The following is a 23,762-nucleotide window of genomic DNA, read 5'->3' as shown; positions in this document are numbered from 1 at the left end:
CAGAACTTGGTACAAAAAAAACGCCAACATGATGCAACATAAAGCGGTTGCTGTCTCTCTTTCTACAGAGAGCAGTGATCTGGACTCTTCATGTTGTGGAAAGAAGCCACGTTTTGTTATGCATATCATAATGTGCCTTTTTGTAACATTTGTAGAGATTTTTGGGTGTGTGGATAGATTGAGAGATTTATTTATTTATTTGCAGCTTTATTTTGATATTTAATGTCACTGTAATGCAGAAAATGATCACCCGTTAGCATTTGTGCACACATAAGTGTTTTTCCTTACGTCTGTTACGTTACTATTGAAAAAGTGAGAGTAATCTGCGCTTTACACAAATGTCGAAAATAGCAATTCGGTGATGAATAATTTGTAAATGTGTCTTAGACCTACAATTTTGTTTCAATGTTGAGTTCTTAACACTATATAGAAAGATTGCAACATGGGAATAAGGTTGGGTCTGGATCTCAGAAACCTGTTTTCGTGGATTAAATTCAGATCTTGGTTCAGGGTCATTTGAAAGGATAAGCACAGTAAAAGCAAAGCTTAGTGCAGTTGGAGAAGGTGATTGGGTGAGGAGAAATGACACTAGTTTTGGTTGGATCTCAATCACTGATCACCTCCTCAAAGTGTAGAAGATGAATTATGTAATTGTTGTCCCACAAAATAAAATATTTTTAAAACAAAGATACAAAATGATCAAAGAAATGACAGAAAATTAGCAAGAAAATGCTAATAAGGCACTTTAAAGATAAGAATGCTGCTGGACTGCACAATGTGAATGGAAACCCGTAGTCACATCTATAACTTGTACAAATAAGGCTCTGATTTTTTTCTTCACTTTCACTGATCACCTATGCAGACGCCTGATGGATGTGAGAGAGGAGAGGGTATTATGCATCATATTTTACATTATCTGTAGCTCACAGTGGCATACTGAGTGTCATTTGAAACCTGTGCTGTTTTAAAACAATGTTTGTGCATACGTGTAATGATGGAACTACCAAGGTGTCATTGGGGTTCAATCTAATAAAATAATAAAATAGTGGCTGTCTAATACCACATGTTCTTGCTTTTGAATAAATGAAGCTATTTTTAAGTTACACTTTGGAGCTGTCAGTTAACTGATGAAATAAAGTTATAAAGTGTCATCACACTGCTCGCTGTTGTGTTTGTTATTTCCCAAAAAATAGAAACACCAATATAAATAACAAAAAATATATTTGTTTTTGTTTTTTATTTCCCTGGCATATGCAGGATGCACAACACACAATTCTCCTCTTGGTAATTGCCTATGTTGGGTATCCATAGAAGGACTGCTAAAACCTGTCCTGCATACTCCCATCACTGGCATGGCTAAACTGTGGGGGTTGGGACATGCTCATGGCATTTTGGCCAAAAAAAAAAATCTTGTGATGCATTTACAGTAGGCGCCATGAAAGATCAGCTACATGAGAAATAAATGGAAGATGGGGGAAAAATGAAAAGAAGTCATGCAGGACACAAAAAGATGGACAAAGTGCAAGAGGTTAGAGAGAAAGAGGGCTGATAGAGGAGTAGAGGTAATTGCAGAGAAGAGCGCAAGCAGGGATTTAGCATCACTCACATGCTGCGCTGGATCATTCCCTCTTTTGTGAGATGGACAATGAGAGCTAGGGGTACTGGGCTTAAAAAGGATAGGCACACTGTCACAGCCAGCAACCCTGGAGAGACACCGGCCAACCCAGAGGTATCAGAAAAGAGACTTGGACTTACACAGAACCTGTTTTTATTCTACTTCCAGTAAGATTCTACTTTCTTTGAGGGTCTAAAAGACAAATGAACAACTAAGAACCTGCTTTTTGGAACTACAATCGGAACTACAAAGAAGAGATGAGAAGTTCGGAGACCTTTATTTAGGGAAAATATCTTTACGGCTAACAAACATGGGCAAGGGACTCTGGTGTTTGACAATACTGTTGTTTTATTAAGTCAAGCAACATGAACAGTCAGATGAATAGGTCTTATTAGGATGTGATTTTGGAATTCATTGGTTTTCAAGAGCTTTGTAGCAGTCCAGAATCAGTATATGAAATCATGGGTTTGCTGGCTGTGTGACAGAGAGCGACACTGCTGACAGTTCAGTTGCTCAGTATTGGAAGATTAGTTTGTGGTGCATAGAGGGGAATTAGTGGTGAACAATAGCTCTGAACTGCCTGATAGGCAAGCTCATTGTCATACAGCGGTTTGGGTCGAGTTGCTGGATGTGACTGATTTGACAGCGTCACCAAAGAATGACTCATTCTCTTGTCTCATGTGCGGGCATGTATGATTGAAATGTTGATGTCAAATCTCTGGCTTTTATATCATCTGAAAAATGCTTAATAACGACCATCTGGTAATTCCAAAACCAGAAAAATGAATCTAGCTATTGTTTTCTAACTGTTAGGAATCGATTTCATCTTGGACATTTGGTTTTTTTTGTGTGTTCAATCTATTCTGTCTGCTCTAAAACTAAAGTGGGCACTTAAATACACTTAAACCTGGCTCAGATTGTAAAAGCGAAGCAGCAAGTTGGCAGCAGGTCAGTGAAGGTATCACGGAAACCTCCCATAACCAATTATTTGCTGATTTAGAACTGCAGCACATCTAGGACACTTAATAGGTTCTGTTCTGACCTACACGAATGTAAAGTGCTTGATTTGCATAAGAGTGGATAGGAGAGAGAATAGCCCACTGGAATGTAGAAATGGCAAGGAAACGTGACCTTTGTCATCTTGAGTTGAAATTGATAATACTGTATAATGTGTATTTTTGTCTTTCAGGGCATTAATGAGTTAATCATTGAGCATGATGTCTAAATGATGCACTCTTTCTGACTTCTCCTCTCTTCCCTGAACAGTTGCTGCATGTTTAGGAGGACAGTTCTTCCCCTGGCTTCTCTAAGATGCTGTATACTTTAGCGGGAGGGGGCACAATCTGCGGTTTGGCTGCCCTGGTGCTTCTCATTGTTTCTACGGCAACCGACTTTTGGATGCAGTATCGATACTCAGGTAGCTCAGCCAATCAGGGGCTTTGGAGGTTCTGCATCAACCACAAATGCCATGCCCACACCATTACTGTAGGTGAGTACTTCGGAACCCATTTGGACCAGTTGAGTGTTTCTGAGGAAATTACTCCAGAATATGAATAAATTATAATCATCATAACCAAAAATGTACCAATACAATCTGATATAATCTAGTGTCCTATTGATCATTTACAAAGTAAATGTGAAATCAAAAGATATCAAATGCACTGACCGCTTTGACAATTTTTGATCAAATACTAATATCACGCTGATCTATTCAGAAAACAACCTCAAATTTGGTAGTCATTTCTGCAAACCAAAGCACATTACACCTGTTTGAAAGCACCTCGATAGATTTACTAGTGACATTAATTAGGTTGTCTGAAGACATGGCTAGCTCATTTTTTTATTGATGGAAAGAACACTTACTTCAATCGTGCCAAATAGTTTGAAAGCAGAGAAAAAAAGAAAAAAGAAGAGCAGATTGAAGGAAGACAAGAATCCACCATTAATATGAAGAAAACTTTTAAAATAAAGAAAAAACTTTCAAATAGTTGAAAAGACCCACCTGCACAGTAGGCCTAGGCAATACTGCAGGGGAACTATGCATTGCGAGTGTGAAACAATCTCACACTGGCAAAATGATAAATTCACATTACCATAAAATTTCTGCTCATTCATACTTAAATAACAGTATTTTAAGAAGTCGAAGTAACTCTTGTTGTGTATGTGCTCTTTGTGTCCAGCCTTCTGGGACGCCACACGGGCCTTTATGCTGCTGGCAGTGCTGAGCTGCTTCGCCGGCGTGGTGCTCGGCCTGAGCGCCTTCACTAACGGCACCAAGAACAGGAGGGTCCGTACAGGCGGCATCGCCCTGGTCCTGTCAGGTAACACATAAAATGAGCAAGTCCATCTTATTATTAACCTGATGTACTTCTTCAAAGCCATGGGATTATAAGATTGCAGAGTCATTTCTGTGAAATCAACAGAAATCACTTTTTTTTAAAATGGGTGCATCAGACTTGTTCAGGACCTTTTGTCACGGGCTTAAAACAGTAGTTGGTCTTTGTGCACTTTACATATATGTTGACAGGTTCTATAGGTTGGAGCTCCTTTCCTGTATCTGGTTTGCTTACATTCATGTTTTGCTTTTTACAATTCCCTCTCCCCCTTTATTCTCAGGTTTTCTTGCTCTGCTGGCTTTGGCAATTTACACCGGAGTGACTGTCACTTTCTTTGGCAAACGCTTCGTGGACTGGCGCTTCTCGTGGTCCTACATCATCTGCTGGGTGGCCATCATTTTGGCTTTTGCAGCAGGTACTTAGTGTATTTGTGTATTTTGCTTATTTATTTAGCAAAAAAATGTTTGTCGTGAGTAAACTGTGGGGACTGAAATCTTTAGCAGCCTTGATGAGAGTATCCAAAAGTGTGCTTTGCAACATTGGGCATTTCTAAAACCTGTTTGCACCTTTGGAAGCTATTTCTTCTCTTGTTGATTTGAAAGGTTTCAGTCTTCGGTAACAATAATAGATAACTAACAATCATCCACAACCTCCATAGTAATGGATGTGTAATTAATAAATTAAACTTTATCAGTTCTATTTGGAAATGACTGCCGTTTGGTTTCTTTCAGGTGTGTTTCAGCTCTGTGCTTACCAGCGGACCACTGCAGAACCGGCTCCTTCAAACAACCCGGAGAGCTGAACAAGATGAACATGCTGATTGGCTCCAGGACTGTTGCAATGGATGTCACTGCTGCTTTTGAGTAGCTAGAATGGAATAAATAGAAATCATAAACTCCTGTGTGGTTTTACTGAAACTCTGATTCAATGAAAATGTTTGTTTTAATGTTGACTCGAAATCATCTCACCTTTTTCAAGGGAAATTGGAAGATTCAATAATTTAACACCATACAGATGAGCAAACACCAAATTCCTCATACACAGGACTACCTGACCCTAGAAAATTGGATTTGTTACACCACTGATTATGTTTATTTTGTATCATCTCTAAGTATGGAGAAAATAATGGCAAAGTGAGAAACATTTCATAATACTACTTTAAATTTTACTGAATCAAATAACATATGAACCATTACTGATTTTGTTAAAACCCACCTTTAACATTCCTTGGCTGATGTGAGCCATCAATCAGAATTAAAATGCCCATTCCAAACGTAGCATCGTTTTCTTTCTGTATTTAGGAGATTCTCCACTAGATGGTGCACCAACCTATTGTGCACAATATCCATTCATAAGCATAATACAATGTCTCTGTTGCAGCAGATTTAACAGGAGATGAAGTGGTTGGGCTAGCTGCAGATTGCTTGAAGATGTAGATCTCTTTAGCTCAGAACTGATTAATCTTATAGAGGACCAATGTATTTGGGAACGCAGATGCATTTAACTGCAAATGTGTTCGACTTCGTACTTCTAAATTATCCTATGACATGGATGACTTTATACAGACGTAATAATGATAAAATATCAAAAGCAAAAGAGTATAAATTAGTACGAAGTATTGACAGTATTCCAGATTCAGTCTGATTCAGTTGAGTTTAAATCATCCAAAACTAACAAGTTCCTGTCAAACTACAGAAAATCTGCACTGCAAACACTTTGCAGCAATTTAAAAAAAATAAAAATGTATGTCAATATTTCTAGATCTTATCTTGAATATAACAAGTTTTAAGCTGTTTCCAGTATAAGTATTAGCTCTCAAAAAATACAATGTGAAATAAAAATGGGGTTATGTGTTCTGTAAAGATTTTCACTTGTTTCCAATTTACCCGTGACACTCCCCACAACTTTACTCGATCGATTTCATTTTCCAGAAAAATACACAATAGCATATTTACTTCGCAATACTTGATTTATTTTAAACAATAGCAAAGCCATCTCACAGAGACTACTTTGAATTACACAAAATGCAAATAAATATATTTATAGGACCATTAGAATTAAGGACATCAACAATTGATAGAAAAATTATTTACAACACTTTGAATAGTGCAAAACCACACAAATACTGTCCTCATCATTGAGATTCTTGCATCAGGGACAGTGGATGTGTGTGCTGCCCCCTTGTGGGGGGGATTATAACAACTGACAGTACTGTATACGGCAAGTTGACAAAAATCTTGGCTGAACATATGAAGGACTCTTAAAACAGGAGCAAAAGTAAAGCCACTCGCTACACCTCGTCAAGAACAGGTTCCACAACAAGGATGATGTCAAATCATTGAGATGTAGCGCTGATATGCATTGTCAGGTCTGTTTAAAAAGGGTCATAAGAGGGGGGGGGGGGGGAGCATTCTGAGAAGCTGAATTGAAACTGAAGTTAATCTCAATGAAAAGCATTGTTCTTTCTCAAAGGGACATTTGAGAAATCACCGAAGCCAAGACGTACGAAATGTGAAACCCATCGAGAGCACTTTGAAATTGACAAAAGGAAAAGATGACGACCTAAAACCATGCGGCAGGTAGTGCCCACCACCCCTGAGTGAAAACAATTTTTTTTAAAAAGAGGTCTTAGCACCGCCAGATTCCACAGAACGCCAGCTTTGCCATTTCTTCTCAATCCAAACATAATGTCTCGGAGTGTGACAGGCACAACACATTTTTTAAAGTGCACACGCTCGACTTCAGCTGTTCCTTTCACTCAAATCTTTGTTTTGTTTTGTCTTTTTTCCTTACACAATTTTCTTCCCCATCAAAACATCAAGCCCAATTTTTTTTAAAAACAGCACACAAAAGATAAATTACATTTTGCCATGCATAATAACTTGTTGCATATTGAAATTTCTTCTTGGGACCATTTGTTTTTGCTTGGACCTTACAGCAAGTGTGGATGTAAAATCTCCTCTTCTGGCGACATGAGCGAGAATGCATATACAGTATCAGTCGAGTGTCGATATTGCAGACACGTGCATCAACATTAGAAATACATTATTTGTGCTACTTTAAATAACCTGAAAATTCTAGGATTGCCATTTGGTCTTCAAGAGAGGCCCGTCAAGGAGAGAGGTTTGTACTCTTAAACCCAACGTGGTCAGACAGAGACATCTACAGACATCTGAAACGGACAGATTTTAAATCTACTCTCGAAGACCAAAGTCGTAGAAAAGATGGACACAAAAAACATATCAATGCCTCTGAGACGACCTCCTCGTGTCCTATTGTATGTTTGCATTGATTATGCATTCATCTACAGTTCCAACTGCAGGGGAAGAATATCCTCCGATCATTGATCATTAAATTGGTTTAAATCATGTCAAAGACGAGGAAAGTAATACTGCCATCACTGCTGATTGGAGAAAGAGAGAAAGGATAAGACCATCGGGAGCGTATCAAAGCTCCACAGGCTGGTCTGATTTTTAAGTTTCAGCTATCATCATTCCAACCCGCAGCTGATAGGAACCATTCAGAGAGAAGTACTCAACAGAATTGAAGGACAGAAACAGATGTAGTCAGCTGATAAATAAATGGAGGGAAAACAAGAGATAGAAAATCATCTTTAAAATCATCTCCCTGCAGTCATGCAAAAGACATGCACTGTGTGCATCTTTGGTTATGCATAGCACTACGTCTCTGGTGTTGAGGTGCAGCAATAAGCACTACGGCAGGCTAATGCTGATCGGTATAGCCCTGTTCAGACTGCACGCACAGGTAGAGGAGTCCGTGTGAAGGACGATGGATAACATAACTTCAGATGTGGAGCAGTTTCTGTCAAAGAAAGTGCCCGTCAACTTGGCTAGCGTGGCACATTGCTAAGTTAGAGCCGTTTGGCTTTGGTTTGTTTTAAAACGACACACACGCTGCAACCAGGCAGGGTGTGTGTGTGTGTGTGTGTGTGTGTGTGTGTGTGTGTGTGTGTGTGTGTGTGTGTGTGTGTGTGTGTGTGCATTTTGGCACGGCTCTGTGTGACAAAGTCGTGGTATGTCCATTTGTCTACTGCACTGAGAGGAAGTATAGCCCTTCAAGTTTTACGAGTTGTCTTTGAAATTGCACAGGTTGGCCATTTCTTTCCTCTAGCAGCACACTAACAGCACAGGCCTTGTTGGGAGCACAGTCTTGAGTACATTAAATTTCTCCCGCTGCGTTCAGCTGGAAGAGGTCGAAATAATCCTCCGATCACGAGTCAACCAATCTCTCCTTCAGTCGCTGCGTGTTATGTGTCTTGGTACCTATGAAAAGACGAGAGGGAACCAGTTTAGAGCAGTATACCATAAAGCAAACTAAATGCACACCCAACAATACTCAATTATTTTGTCACTTGGCAGCAAGGCTACGCCTATTACAGGAATCTATTTGCCCGGCTCCCTTGAAGGAGAGTAAAGCCAATTACCTAACAAAGTAAACACCAGATTAAAAAAGCAATATCACTGTAGATATATGCAAACATATCTAACATTAGAATAAAAAGCATATTTGAGAACTTTGAAAAGCACTCTCTAAATAAAATGTATTATTATTATTATTATCTTTTTTTGCATAATTCCTGATTCCTTAATTTCAATACTTCTTTAGAGCCTTGTGAAACTAAGGCCTAGTTTGTCGTGGATAATAAATAAATAATGGAGAAAGAAGTCAGTCTCATGTTTGCTTCCTGGTATCATACTCTCATACACAACACTGATCCCCAATTCAGAATCGTCTGGGCACAAATAAGGCTGACTTTACTGAACTTGTCTTTAAAAACACAGTGTAGTGTTGTACTCCATCTCTTCGGCCTCCCTATAAGGGTTGTTTTCATTCAGAGAAAGCCTTCTCACCCGCTCTGTAAAGTGAACTCAGACAAGGCCCCTAGGGACGTCAGCTGTTCCTCCAGGGCCACGATACGTAAACCAATGTAACCGGATGACAGCAGCAGCAGCACCACCCTGTAACGAACAAAAAAATATGAGTCACAACTTATTGTCTTTGTTCCTGTCGATGTATTTGCCGTGATACAGTTGACTGATAGGAGCTTATAGCAGGTACATAGAGAACCAACAATAGCTAAACACTTGATTAACCCCTTTATTTGTGTGGCCCTCTCAGCAGATATTCAAAAGGACTGCATGTCACACTTGCATATCACTTTACAGCACCAGAGTGTACAACCGTCAAGCCGGAGGCCTACTTATTGAAGCAGGCAGAGAAAAAGGAGTCTTTAACCCATAATGAACGGGTTGAAATATAGTTTAGGGGCTGCTGTATGTTGGTGTTCAATAACTGGTTTGCAAAAACAAATTAAAAGTTGTCAGGCTTGGATTTTCTTTTATGTAATGAAATCCTACAAGAGGACCTAGTTTGTTACCAACACAACAGGTTTCTTAGCCTTTACTTTAAGGAGTGTGACTTCTAGAATGAGGAGAAGATTCAAATTAGAGCACGTAGGACGATAAGGCATTGGATTAAAGGAAGACAAGTGGACAGAAGAAGCTATGGAGAGGAAGAGCTACTCACAAAATCAAGTAAATAAAGAGTAGAGTGTTGAGGGTGCTGGCCTCTCTCTGAACCAGCAGGGACTTGGCCTTTCCTGTCACATTCCAGACCCACGATCCAGAACCTGGAAAAGAAAATGTACATGTAGCATGAATATCAATGTTCTCATGTTGGTAGGTTGTACTTTACTTATGCAGTGTGTATGTGCATATTTTGAAGATGACTGCAGAGAGTGAGAATAATTTAAAAGGAAACGATAGGCTTCTCTGTAACTACGTAAGATTAAAACATAAATGGCGCCCAACTAACGCTTTCTAAATTCATATTTGCTGGCATCTGTTTGTCTATCTGGGGATCAAACACAAGCCACATTTTAATTCAGTGCCTTGAAGGACAGTCTATTCTACCAGACACTTTCATTAATCTACCAGTCAGAATTTTCCAGGACTGAGCTGGTAAGTAGTATTAAATTGCAATCTTTGTGTTTGTGTGTGTGTGTGTGTGTGTGTGTGTGTGTGTGTGTGTGTGTGTGTGTGTGTGTGTGTATGCCTGCGTGTCTTACCTGATACTGACAGCTCCTCTGAGGATGAGCTATCACTCTGCTGCATGTGTGGGCTCCTGAAGGTCGGGCCATTCCCGTTAGGCACTGCCTCTGAAGAAGGGAGAGAGAGGACAAAAGGGAATCAATGATAGCATATTATTAGACCTTGGAATTTGCATGTCAACTGGCTTAATCAGACATGAGAATGAAAGAAAACGCCACCAAAAACACAAAGTTTTTAGTCGTGTTGGTGTAGCTTCCAAAAAGATTCTTGCAGACACTTGTTTTATGTTTAGATTTATCCATTATACAAGATTATAGGTACAGGTAATAATTATTTAATTGAGGTTTCTCGTTTTGCATATAAACATTATGTTAAGGGCGCTCACCTCTGTGTGCTCTGTGCAGAGGCTGGTCCTGAAGAGATTGTGACTCGGAGCCATCGAATTGGTCGAAGCTGTTGTCCAGACTGGACTGGCTGGAGTTCTGTTGAGATGAGAGAGAGAAGGGAACAACATCAGGAACGGGTCCATCCTATAGTTCAGCCTTATCCACACTCAGTGTATAAAAAGGACATTATGTGCTCCTAGAAAAATGTTACCTTTGAGTTCTATGACAATAACGTCAATACATTATTTGTATTATATATTGAGAAAAGGTCTCTTACCACAAGTTTGCTCTTATCAAAGCTGTTCTCAGTTGAGGAGAAGACAGGGCTACTAGTTGCGCTGCCATCCTGTAACATAGAGAAATGTTTCAATTCGACTTATTAGAAATGTATTTTTTAAAAGCCACTTTCATTTTGATAGTTTGAACATCATAATATAAATATAAAGAGAGAGAGAGAGATTTCGAGATGGTTACATAAACAAAAAGCAGAGTTGCTGCCCTCTTCCCCCACTGTGATACATTTCTAGAACTGCATTTTTGACTGAATATTGGATTATGAAATCAGCAAATACACTGTTCCCAAATTGAATTCTTTTTGCAGAAATTCTGAATATCTAAAAACTAACATTTGACCAGAGCCACTCACCTCGAGCTGAGGAGACACTGAGCGCAGCAGCTGAAAACATGATTCTCTGTTACGCAGCGACACAAACAGGTACTAAACAATGAGAGGGGACAAAAAAAAGCAGGAATATTAGCCATTGGCTGCTACTGCAAAACACGAACCATCAAATACACACAGTCATTGAATTAATTAAATCCAAAAAAAGAGCAAGGCCTACATTAGATTTAAACATTTCTACTTATTAATACACTGTATGGTCCTCAGAAGTGTTCACTGTGTGGGGCAGAAGGGGAGAAACTGACCTTGTCTCCTTCCGTGGTGCGAATGGACAAGGCGTTGGGTACTAGTAAAGCTGTGTTTTGCTTCTTCACTATGTGGATGCAGGAAACTGGAATAACTACCTAGAAGAGCCCCCAGACACAAACAGAAAATGTTAGGAAAAGTGCAACAATGTGGTGAAATATATCAACAAGATATTATTTAAATTGAGACATCAATACAATTTATAAGATAAAAAAGAAGAAAAAAGGGAAGAGCCAGGGCAGAGCTGCAGCTTACCTTGGTGTCCTTTAGCAGAACTGAGGAGTAGAAACAGGCATGTAGTTCAGTGATGTACAGTCGACCGTGGTAGGGCACTTCCTTCTGCAGGGCACAGATGTATGCTGGGAGAGGAGAGGAGCACGCACACGCCTTTAGTTTTATGTGGGTTCATATATTCAGTAATGCTTTCTCTTTCCTTTGTGTTTACCTACCGTGTATCAAGTCTTCACCCTTAGGAATGTCTGGAAATAACTTGTGGAATGTCTTGTTGTGCTTTATGAAACTCTAAAGGAGAGGAGAAAAAAATGAAGCAAAAATATTTGAACAAATGCACAACATGATGGTGTACTAAAAGCACCACAAAGGCCTGCAGTTCCACCTGACAAGTACCATGACCTATTTCTTCAAATGTTAAAAAAAGAAAAAGGTTGTTTACTTACACTTTGTGTGCCAGTGCTTTCCGTCCTCTCAAAGCTTCTGATGTTTTCATCATCGAACGTCTGCGACCTGCAGAGACAAAGATCAAAGCTGTCAATTTGTTTTAGAAGTCTGTGGTTTCCGCAGGTTTTCGTTTGTGAGACTCTACGTGACTAGCCGACACCCCAATGTTTTTGGCTGGAAAAAAAGAAATATTTGATAATAAAATAATTTTGTATGAAATAAAATAGTCCCATATTTGTTTTGTAATTAGTTTTTCTCTGACTTTGGTGGCAGGCTTCTTGCAGTGGGACCCAAAACTGCAAAAGTGAGGTAGGGAAGTGTTCACCATGCCCACTTTAAAAAAAATGACAGTCTTTTTTTAATAAGCCCATCCCTTAACTGAACCATGGTTAGTGTTAATGTTTATCAATCCAAAGTTATATCTGTTGAAAATGGCTGTGTAATTACACGATCACATAGGCAGCAGTAGTTATGAATATTGCTCGTCACACATAAGTTCTCATAAATCTACCTCAAACATTTGAATCATGTGAGGAGAGCGTCGGCTGTGCAGTCATGAGTGTGTCACAAACTGAACGCCAGTTGAGAGTTAAGTTTGGTCTTGTGATACGTGTTCAGAATAGTTCGGCCTCCACTACCTCTAATGCGTGATGTTCTGCATCACAAGATTAAAAAAAAAAAAAAAAAAAAAAAAAAAAAAAAAGATATTTTACCCACATCTGATAGGACTGTAAGAGTCTGCGAGATCAACTACTTACATTTCAGTTTCAAGATTTAAATTTGGCCTATCAGAATGTAGATCTGTGCTTCCATAAAAGTGGTTCATCATTATCTGTTATGATTATATTCAACAGTATTTAGGACATTTAAGTATATATTTTTTTAGATTTTAGACAGTTTTCACCCAATACAAACAACTTTTGGCATTTTGTACAATTTATTATTTGCCCCATCAGTCCTACCTGGTGGATTCTTGTCTGGTTAAGGTTTTGTGCTGTTGCTCGAGCTGGACGGCCTCCAAGCTCAAGGCTTTCCTGGTCTCCACCTTCCTGAAGCTGCTCCTGCTTTTCTTCACCTTGGCTGGCAGCCCGCCACCACTGCTGCTGTCTACTGGGTAGCTGCTGGAAATGGGGGAGGAAAAAAAAAAAAAAAGACAGCTTTAGCAACATGCAAAATATATTGTTTGACAATTTGAATGTGCACATACAATGAGCATGTGGAATTTCTCTTGGAAGAGTTACAACAAGGGTATTACAAAACAGACCACAATTACTTGCAATTTCACTACTATGTGACTCAAAAAGTCAAAGCCCCCGACAAGAATTCCCCTCTGTAGAAACATTCATTCAGTAACCGTACATGACTCTACTAAAATCATTTCCCAGCAAGCTCAAACACAGATGATAAATAGAAGACCTGAATGATGAGAACATTAAAAATGAAACAGCAGGAAGTCAGTGTGGGAAATCAACAACAGTCACACCCTGAATGAACCTAAATCTACAAAGCTCTCCGCTAAGAAGCCCGTCACAATTTCCTGCACTATACAGTCATCATCCATCACCAACCAACAGCATAGTTAAAAACACTGAGAATTTTAACAGCACGCATCAGGCTTTACCTCGCCTTGGTTTTTACGATTTTGTTGCTCAATATTTGGAGAACTAAATAACTCCATTCTACCTAAACTAAAGGCTATGTGATTACTGGACTGACATCTAGCAGCCAACGGGTTATCTTTATGATGTGTTTGGGAAAGTTTTATAGATATATTTTACGTCATAGCTCTGTGTGTGGCTGTACAATTCCACCTCCTCGACGCTTTACGAGCTGATCAAGGTAGACTGTTATTCTAAAACTGACAAGCCGCTGTAAATAATCCATTTCAATAAACTGTAAAACAAAACAAAGAAAAACTGTCTTGTAAAAGGGAGGTTGCAGGATTTACAACAGCCAGCGTGCTCTTAAAAAGACCATGGCCTGTCCTTGACCGGGAACAAACGAGCGGCAGATTCATAAGAAGACTAAGGAGTCTGTTGAAATCTTATGACACAACTACAATGACGGTGCATGTCAAACACGAGACTACACAAGACAAGCTGACTCTCTGACCTAAGCATCCATCTCGGTAGGAAAAAAAAAAAGAAACTTAACAAAACTACTAAAGACAAACAACAACAACAAAACAACAACGCCTTACCTGGTGAGTTTAAATCGCTTTGATGAACGAAAACTCATATACCTACTGACAGTAGGCATTTCCTTTTGTTATAGAATAAAAATCTCACTCAAAACAATCTATTATCTCTAAACTATACTCACTGGCTTCAAGCCATCAAAGCTTGTCAAAAAGCCCCCCAAAAATGTTTTTAATAGTTCTCTTTATATTTTAAATGTATGGTCCAAGATGATTTGTTGTCCTAGTTAAGTCAAGGTCCTTCACCACATCCTGCCAGAAAACAACTGTTGCTGTACTTCAGTAGAGGCTGGTAAGAGGAAGCCACTTTGTGTTAAGAATGGTGTGACACTCCGTAGTGGGTGACGTCAAACTAAGCCACTCCCCCAGAGCCAGTCAAGCACACACACAGACAAAAAGTCAACAGAGCACAACAGGCACTGACAAGTTTAAGGAAAGAAGGCCCATCCCATAAAATATTCCGCTGACAAAAAAAAGATCAAAATCATGTCTTGTTGGGATTTGTTCTTGTAGGGCAAAGGAGGATCAGAGACTTTTTTTTTTTTTTTTTTTTTTTTTTTTTTTTTTTTTTTTTTTTTTTTTTTAACAACTCTGTGTGACTGGGAATGTAAAACACTTGTGAGGTGCTCGGACTGGCCTGATCTAGGAGTGGTGCATTATCTGCCTCCCCTCAGGCAAAGAATCATACCAAGGAGTCAGCAGAACGAAACAAACTCCAGTCTTACCTAAATGAACTCAGGGTGATTAGAACTTCTTTAAAAGGAGGTCAGACTTTTGAACAAAGTGACAGACTCTCAACAAGTGACAGAATAATATTAAAATTCACATTACTTAGAGTGCATATAGTGTGTAGCACTGCTGCTCTATTCTATAACTAGTTTTACAACACGTCACCTGAGTAATTGGAGTAAAATTACAAAAGGTCAGAGGAAAGGTAAACATGAAATGCAGCTTCAGGTGGACGTTAAGTCTTGACTTAAGATAAGATAAGATGAGATAAGATAAGATAATCCTTTATTAGTCCCGCAGCAGGGAAATTTGCAGGATTACAGCAGCGTAGGGTAAAGTGCCCACAAGAGACATAGTAACAGAAAAACAAGATAATAAAATGCAATAAAAAACAACTATTATAAATAAGTAATTAAAAAAAAACAGTAAAATCCACAATAATTGAAATATTATATGTACAGACAGAATAACTATAATTGCACGTTGAATTTGTATTGCACAGGTTTTTAGTGTCATGTGGTCTGCTGGGAGCAGAGTTGGTTGTGCAACCTGACAGCAGCAGGAAGGAAGGACCTGCGGTACCTCTCCTTCACACACCGGGGGTGAAGCAGCCGGTGGCTGAAGGAGCTGCACAGAGCTGCCAGGGTGTCCTGCATGGGGTGAGAGGTGTTGTTCATCAGGGATGATAGCTTGGCCATCATTCTCCTGTCTCCCACCACCTCCACCCTATCCAGTGGACACCCCAGCACACTGCTGGCCTTCCTGACAAGCTTGTTCAGTCTCTTCCTGCTCCAGCAGACCACTGCATAAAAAAATGGCTGATGCCACCACGGAGTAAAAGAAGGTCCTCAGGAGTGCTCCCTGCACTCCAAAGGACCTCAGTCTCCTCAGCAGATACAGTCTGCTCTGACCCTTTTTGTAAAAAAAATTTGACTGACCAGCAACACTTCCTCATACAAGTACACAAAGAGATTTAACCATTCAAGCAATTACCCTGCTTGTGTAGTGGACGGGGCAATATAGGCAATATTTAAAGACTATTGACTGTTTGAATTTCTTTACAACTTCCTGTATTTACTAAGGACTAACCGTAAGCATTAATAAGGTCAATTGGTTGAAGCGGTTTCCTGTAACACTCAGGCAGCCACCAGCACTCAGGTCTTTCAGTAGGATGGGCTGTATACCAAATAATCTCAGATTAAGGGTTTGTCAATAATATTGTCACAGTAAAGTCCCTGTATTCCTCTGATGACAGACAATCAAGCTAGCAGAAAAACAAATAAAAAAGCCAGAATCTGATAATCTAATATCCAACAGTAAAACATTCATGTTTGATTGGAAAGTACGTTTAATGCCAAGTCTGTGTCAATGGAAGAAACTGAGTCAGCATAATAGCGTAATAAAGTGTTCAAGGGCAAAGCAATCAAAAGGTATACAGATGCGTGACAATCACCATGGCATCGCCAACAGGTTACAACATGAGAGAAAAAACGTATTATGAAATGAACGATTTAATCCATAAAAGTGAATGTTTTAATGACCACTTCATACGTAAAGGTCAGGAGGCGGACTACCTGAAATGGTTGTGTAATGGCCAAGAAAGAGGCCTTGACTTCTGACCCATTTCCTTGTTGGAGCACTGTGTCATACCACCTGACACAATCAATGTTGGGCAAAGTTGTACTGCCACGCTTTGCATTTCAAATAAGGCATAGTATGGGCTCATCAAGTGCTCAGCAGCAATGGATTAAAAATGACGCGCACAAGGAGCAAACCTCTCTGAACTCACGTCTGAGTATAATTTGTCTCACATGATGACATGTTCTCTGACACTTTGATCCATTTCTCCATCTGCATTTGCTCTGGTATTATTTTAAGACATCAGACATATCACAGTCTCAATGGTAATTGGCGCAGATCTGTGACCACAGCCATGCTAGCACATTTTCCTGGATTTACAGAGCATCTTTTGAGAAAACAACACATTTTTCGGGCAAATAAGGCTGTTGATCCCCATTTTTTGTCCATTTTAAGTCCAATATTTTTTTATTTTTTTTTTTACAAAAGTTTAAGGCTACATTTTTCTAAATGTTGCTCAAGTCAGCCCTTCCTCGTCTAAGACGGTTTGAGAAGTACTGGCTGAGATCAGAAACTGGATTCACTCTCAAGTCTTACCTTCCCACATTCTCAGAGCCATGAAAATCTTCCAAAGCACCCTGTTGGCTTAACAATCCTTTCCCTTTATTCATGACCAAACGAGGTCTCTCTGCACGGTTTCCACGATCTCTACAAGCCTGAAACCACCACTGGACGAGGCGGCCAAATGAGTGTGGCAGTGGTATCTTTTGCACTTGGACCCTGTGCACTGACAGCTAAATCAAAAGGGTGTAAAGGTCTGTTTTACCAAAGGGCTCAACATGATGATAGTTCCGGAAACAACCAGTAGGAAAGAAAACGAGAAGGGGAGGGGTGAAAAGAGTAACAAAAATACACTGGGGTTCAGAGCTGAAATGCCCTCCAAAACATTGTACTTTTGCAGCCCTTTCTCAGTCTGTGTTGTCATGGAAACAGCTACAACAGTTGGGGGTAGAATGGGCCTTTTAAAAAACGGACAATAACCTGGCAATTTCTAACAGGAACATTCAATAGCCTGCTCTCAATAACAACAAGGAGATGGCTTTAAAAGCTGCCAGTGAAATGCGCATGACAATAGCTAGCTCATCCCCTTTGTGTGTGATGTTAATGGAGCCAGAACACACAAGAAGATTTGTGTTTGACTAAAGGGAAAATGGAAGAAAGGCTCAGACTACATAATGAAAATAGATCAATACAATACACTACGTGCTGTAGGCCTAACGCACCAGACTCTTGTTACATTCACAAAACCTCTTCTGAGGCTACTGTTTAATAAGCTGATTCTGAACCTATGATACCCTATCCTGGAAAGTCAAGCAGACAGATTAAGTACAACTGCACTGGTGACGTCAGTCCATATTTAGCCACCATGCATCTCTCCTTACTTGTCTGCCTCGGTACCACCTGCCAAGTTTTGACTGAACACCTCTTGGCATCGATCTGTAGCATGAATGCTGTTAGTCAGCTGTGTTATAAATACATTTCGCCATAATCAAAAGGGCACAGGTTTGCTCTTTGCATCAGACATACAGACTCTTAAAAAAGTTCTCGAGCCTGAAACCGAACCCCCTGCTTGCTCATCAACAGACTACACAGTTGTCCCGTGTACCAACAGTTTAAAGACACTACATTTTGAGTGGCAGGCTATCCATTGATGGAAAAAGGTTCAACAGGCCAACAGACCACCGTTTTATCCTTTAACTACCCCCGATTGCATAAAGTCGCTTCCGAAATCTCTCCAGATAGTACAAACGGTTCACAAAATATAGCTTACACAACGATCATCTTAAAAAGGAGACAGTTCCCCCCCCCAAAGTCAAAAGTAGATATTTTCTCTCATCAAACTTGATTGTTTTTGTGTGAGTTGCTTAGTTTTGGAGATAACGGCTGTAGAGATATCTGCCTTCTCCATAGACCGAGGTCAGTCAATTATCTTGAGTAACCGTGTCATGATTTCTGGAAAAAGACATGATTGTTGAGCACCACTAGCCGAGTGCAAATCTAACTAATGTCCTCACATACCAGTTCATCGCTGACATTTAGGCAGGAAAAGGGTGTCCCAGGGGTTGGCCAGTTAGATAATTACTGAATACACTGAACAGATAAGATTTCTGCATCATAACAAAAGGGGATTATTCCACCTTCCAACACTGCCTGTGTACCTAACCATGAGCAATTCTGCTTTGTGATTGTCACTCTCCATTTTATCTACAGATAAGACTTGCGCAATGCTTGAGAGGAGGTGCAAGGGCACTTCTCACGATAGCCTTGTTCATCTTTGTTCTTATAAAAACAGCTCATAGTTGAAATACTTTTCCCCATCACCAAATTGGACAACTTACTTCATAACTTGAGTGGTAACATGCATAAAAATGTTAAATGTTGTTGACAGTTTGATGGAATATTTTTTCTATTCTACAAACTTTAGTAAACTGGGTGAAGGTACTGGATTGAACAAATTAATTTCATGTAAAGCTCACACTGGCCCTTTTACGATATAAAAAAAGGGCAGGAAATTATATTTATTTAATTATTAAAAAAGTAACCAATAACCAGAAAGTTATATAACAAATCTACACAAGGCGTGTTTGTTTAAATTAATTTACAGCTCAACATGCCAGTCGACAAAATAACACCCCTGGGTGTAGAGTTATGACGCTTCCGTGTGCTGTCCCAAGATGACACATATGATCCCAGGAGTCCAGCTGCAGACGTCAGCTCTTCGGTAAACTAACCCTTAAGACAAAATTGCTTCTGAACAGAATGCCTGTGTCAAAACTTTCCAACAGGCAACATTTCTGTTGAGCCCCCAGGTTCACATGCGATGCTGACAAAAGGTTATATGCAGCGATGTAATCACTTTGAGATCATCTGAGAATTTGCAGAATAAGAATAGTGTCAGAGCACCATCTCCTGGACAGTTATGAATCATTTCTGTCATGTGAACAGCTGATTTCCATGATCCAATCAAAACCAGCATATTCCAAAGCAGAAGGACGGATTGTTGCAGCTGTGCTTTATTATGTTAAATGGGCCAGAAAAGATGTTAAAGTTTTTGCAACCATGCACACAGGAATCAGAGTCCTAATCTGTGATAATGTAGTTTAGTTTTGTAATTGTTTTTTTTTTTAACCCCATTCTTTACCTATTTTACCTACTTTAGTCTCATAGACCAGAAAATTTGCCAACATTTCAAAATTAAAGGCAACCCAAAAACATTCTCTGGGTTGGACGAAATGTACGTGGTGAACAGGGAAGCAAGCAAGTGGCCATGGCGAAATAGCATGCAGTCCGTGGCGCCCTGCAAGGGCTCAATCTGCAAGAAAACTCTGTGTGCATGCCTGCCAAGTGGAACAGAATGTGTCTGTGTACATGTGTTACAGAGCAACTGTGTGTTTGAGTGGGAAGTCATGTGGCATCTCCCTTCACTTCCTCAGTGCTAGCTGGATACAGAGACAGAGAGTGTCTTTCTTCAAAGCGACTCAGAATACTCTCAGCGAACAGGCGTATGAACAGGGGGTTTGGTGTGGTGTCTGGAAAATTTGTATTTAAAATAGTCTATAATAAAGTCATAAATGGGGCTTGGAATTAATCTACAGTAGAATTGTGTTGCTCTCAGCTCCACAGAGCAGCAGGTTGTCTGCGTGAACATTCATATCAAAAACTTCTACATTTGCCAAATCCACTGAGCCTAATGAATCTCTAAAACCTGGTACAAGCCATCGTAAGCTTGAAATACCATCCATCTTGGAAATTCTAAATATCTTGAATGACAAGAGTCCGGGGGCTCATCCATGTATCATCGAGAATAACTTGTTTAAAAGAAGTATACAGCAAGTGATTAGTAACTCCTTACTGATGTGACTGAAATTGCAATGCCCTATGGCATGGTATGGGTGGAATTCACCAGGCTACTGTGAGTACCAAGAGGTGAAACGGCTAAGAAGAATATAGCCTTTTTGGCTCTGTGACAAGAGCAGAGGAGTGGTCATTAGCACTAGCCTGACAGAGGCAACACATAACTTCAACCGCGACCAGCTGGTTAGTAGGCAACCCTACATTTAGCAATGCACAGTTTTGCAGATGTGGTTTCATCCTCTAACTTGTGCTTTTCCTCTGCGCCTGCAGCACATCTCATAATTTAGACCTACACAGTCTTCACTGCCCACAGCTGCCAGGAAGCTCTGTACTACGAGCATCTTCCCGGAGCCAACAGAACGCCTGCTTAGCTGCCCCACCCAGCCTATTCCAGGCTCCTCCATCTAAGAAAGCTTTGCAGCAATGAGCTATTCCCTATTGAAACAAGGCTATTCATATTATGCCCACTGTGTGCATTGCAAATCTGTATGCAAAGACTTGAAGATGAACTAGCAAGAAGGTGTTCAGTGTTAAAGCATGTGGTGTACTCATTTGCTACGTTCGAATACATGTCTAGTCTGACATTTTCTATCTTCGTATGGCTTCATTTAGATTTAAGTGTAAGAACAAACTGACTAGAAAATAGAGCGGATGAAATGATAGATCATACATGGTCAGAGCCTTGGCTCAATGATGTCCGACACTGCCTGAGTGACACAACACACACACACACACACACACACACACACACACACACACACACACACACACATATATATACACATATATGTGTGTTGTGGAAACTGATAATCGTCCCACATACCATACTACAGACACACCATAGCTATGCTGATAAGCAGCAGGCCAGTCTGATTGGTGGGGCCCTTTTCCAGTTAAATGGCTATCTATGGGGAGGTGAGTGAAAGCAAAGCTCAGAGGACGAGGAGTACCAACAATGAGATGTAGGGAGCATTTATATAACACCATGGACCACCTGTGGTCGACTCATGCGAGCTAAAAATAGTCTTTTCTGTGAAAACGTTGACTTGATCGTCCCTTGTGTGACAAGTGTGTGTATGACAAATGTGTGTGTGTGTGTGTGTGTGTGTGTGTGTGTGTGTGTGTGTGTGTGTGTGTGTGTGTGTGTGTCTTGGGGTAACACTAGCTGTGCAGGTTTAAAAGAGTGTGTGCTCTGGATCTCAACAGGGCTGGATCACCCAATGATACAAAGTGAAGCCAATCTGACCCACATAGGCCTGTGCATGAAGTCATGACTCTCTCTGAGCAGGAGGAACATTTATGCCACTCTACTATATCTAACGCTGTCTATTTACACACACTAGTCGGCTACTAATCTAGACAGAAAGCACACACACATAACACCAGTTTACCTCTGTGTATTTGAACTCTGGATCCAGGATTAACAGAGACAGTAGGAGGGCAGTGAGTGTCCCTGGTTAGCTAAAGATCATTTAAATGACAACATATCCGGCCAGGCGGATGCTAACGCTAACCCTTTAGCATGATCTAGTTACTAATTGAGCGAAATACGTTGTCTCTCCTTACGTACATTTGAGTTAAAACAATATTTAAAGAAGGGGGAGACTATCAGATCTGACTGGACAGGTGATCATCAGATAGATGCTAACTGTTAGCCTCCACCCTGTTGATGTCGCTCACCGGCGGATAGCGGTCCAGCTAGCCACGCTCGCTGCACTCACCTCTCTTTCATGAAGTGCTTGAGTTTGACGATGGCCTTCTCGTCGATCTTCCTCAGGAAGGTTTTCAATCTCTCTCTCTTGTTTTCAAGCATCCTTCCCCGCCTGTTCGTGTCGAAACGACCCTCCACGCCAGTCTCCACCGTTCTTGTTTGGCTTCTGCTTTTTTTTTTCTCCTCCTCCTCCTCCTCCTCACTCCATCCACGGCTGATTAAGATAATGAGCCCAAATCGAACCAAGTCAGGCGTCCAATCAACGTCCGTAACGACATGCGAAAACCAGTCATGTCAGACCGCTCCTCCAATCAGAACGGGGTAGTTGGCTTCCACCGACCGCCCATTACCTTATATGGTAGTCGTGTTGTCCCTTTCTGAGACCTAAAGGATAGGGCCCACTATATTGTTGTGCTCACTGGTCCTTTTAAATAATCATTTGTGCCGACATGTGATTTTAACATTTCACGTATGAACAATTTCTGTAATATTCATGTTGTGGTTTAACAGTAGCGTTTTTATGTGCCACATGACACTGCTTTATCCGTCAGAGAAAAGAACTACTGGTACACCAGGGTGGGGCTGCTTTACATACTGGTTTACATCTACAAACATAAGGCTGAATGGAATTATAAGAGGGTAAACCTATACCATATGATACATAAATTAACATTAATAATGACAGCAGAAATAGCACTCATGTCCATCTGAATAAGGAACAAAAAATAAGGCCTACTGCTATTGTTTTTTATTTGTCAATTCTTTTTATTTTATTACAGTTAGGCTTGTAAACTGTGAGAAAGAGCAATTCCAGAAGTACAGATCACCACCAAAAAAATGGCAGCCATAAAGTTAAAAAGGAAAATTACAAATATTGGTCAGTTTATGGGTTTTATTCCACTGCATGACACACTTCATTCCCAGCATTGTGCAAACAGTTTATGATGGGAAGCACTCCCCCCCCCCCAACAAATGCAGCAACAAATCAAAGTCACACGCCTACTGTACAATCAGCCAAGTACAGCTAAATCATCAGCTAAGTCACATTGTAGTCACATTGGATGTCTGTGTGTTACTTGTGACTACCTCATGTGTTTTTAAAATGTTATGTTATCAAAATGGAAAGTGCTCCAAAAGGGTGTTTCAATAAGACAAAATATCTTTTTTTATATATCATAAGATGGTTTGCGCTGCCTGTTAAAGCAATTACTTAAAGTGTCCTTAAGCAAGGTGTGCGACGGTTACCTGTAGATGACCCTGAACCTTTACCTCCAGGGGAGAAGGGCCCACCTATGAAAAAATAAATAAAAAATAACACAGATTGTTGCTGACCAAGAAGGATATATATGTTATGATATGATATAGAAAGTATATGATATATAAGGTTTTGTCAATTCTTATGGTTGAAATTCAGTCAAGTTTACAAGTTTTTATATTGGCTGAACATTTTTTACAACCTTGGCTATCAAGTTCCTCCTATGTGTGTACTGAATACTCAGGATTTTTAACGGCAATATTAGGAATGACATTCTTATGGAGATGGTCTTTGTTTGTCAATTTCAATAATTGTCCCAGAATTTGTCTTTATGTCACTGATAACTCACATCATTACGTATCA

At 40.1% G+C, this 23,762-nt stretch overlaps 2 protein-coding genes across 3 annotated transcripts; one reads left to right on the top strand and one right to left on the bottom strand.

Annotated features, from left to right (window-relative positions):
* The first annotated feature begins 2,926 nt into the window (after window positions 1-2,926).
* On the top strand, window positions 2,927-4,753 carry lim2.2 (lens intrinsic membrane protein 2.2). The gene is made up of 4 exons (XM_054603450.1): window positions 2,927-3,104; window positions 3,796-3,936; window positions 4,232-4,366; window positions 4,683-4,753. The coding sequence occupies exons 1-4, from the start codon at window positions 2,927-2,929 to the stop codon at window positions 4,751-4,753; spliced, it is 525 nt and encodes a 174-aa protein (XP_054459425.1).
* A 1,158-nt stretch (window positions 4,754-5,911) lies between these two features.
* si:zfos-943e10.1 (GRAM domain-containing protein 2B) lies at window positions 5,912-22,356 on the bottom strand. Of its 2 annotated transcripts, none has more exons than XM_054602415.1 (13): window positions 22,155-22,356; window positions 12,977-13,135; window positions 12,014-12,080; window positions 11,786-11,858; window positions 11,592-11,695; window positions 11,336-11,434; window positions 11,055-11,126; window positions 10,686-10,754; window positions 10,408-10,504; window positions 10,040-10,129; window positions 9,499-9,601; window positions 8,823-8,930; window positions 5,912-8,234 (listed from the first exon to the last, which is right to left on the bottom strand). In XM_054602415.1, the coding sequence occupies exons 1-13, from the start codon at window positions 22,244-22,246 to the stop codon at window positions 8,219-8,221; spliced, it is 1,149 nt and encodes a 382-aa protein (XP_054458390.1). In that variant the 5' UTR covers window positions 22,247-22,356; the 3' UTR covers window positions 5,912-8,218. The 2 variants fall into 2 exon arrangements, with proteins under 2 accessions (XP_054458390.1, XP_054458391.1); XM_054602416.1 differs by lacking the exon at window positions 22,155-22,356 and adding an exon at window positions 17,116-17,239.
* Window positions 22,357-23,762: the final 1,406 nt, after the last annotated feature.

This window comes from Anoplopoma fimbria, chromosome 8, assembly GCF_027596085.1.
Source record: "Anoplopoma fimbria isolate UVic2021 breed Golden Eagle Sablefish chromosome 8, Afim_UVic_2022, whole genome shotgun sequence".
Lineage (NCBI taxonomy): Eukaryota > Metazoa > Chordata > Actinopteri > Perciformes > Anoplopomatidae > Anoplopoma > Anoplopoma fimbria.
Note: the sequence above shows the minus strand (reverse complement) of the source record. Positions and strands in the feature narration are given on the sequence as shown.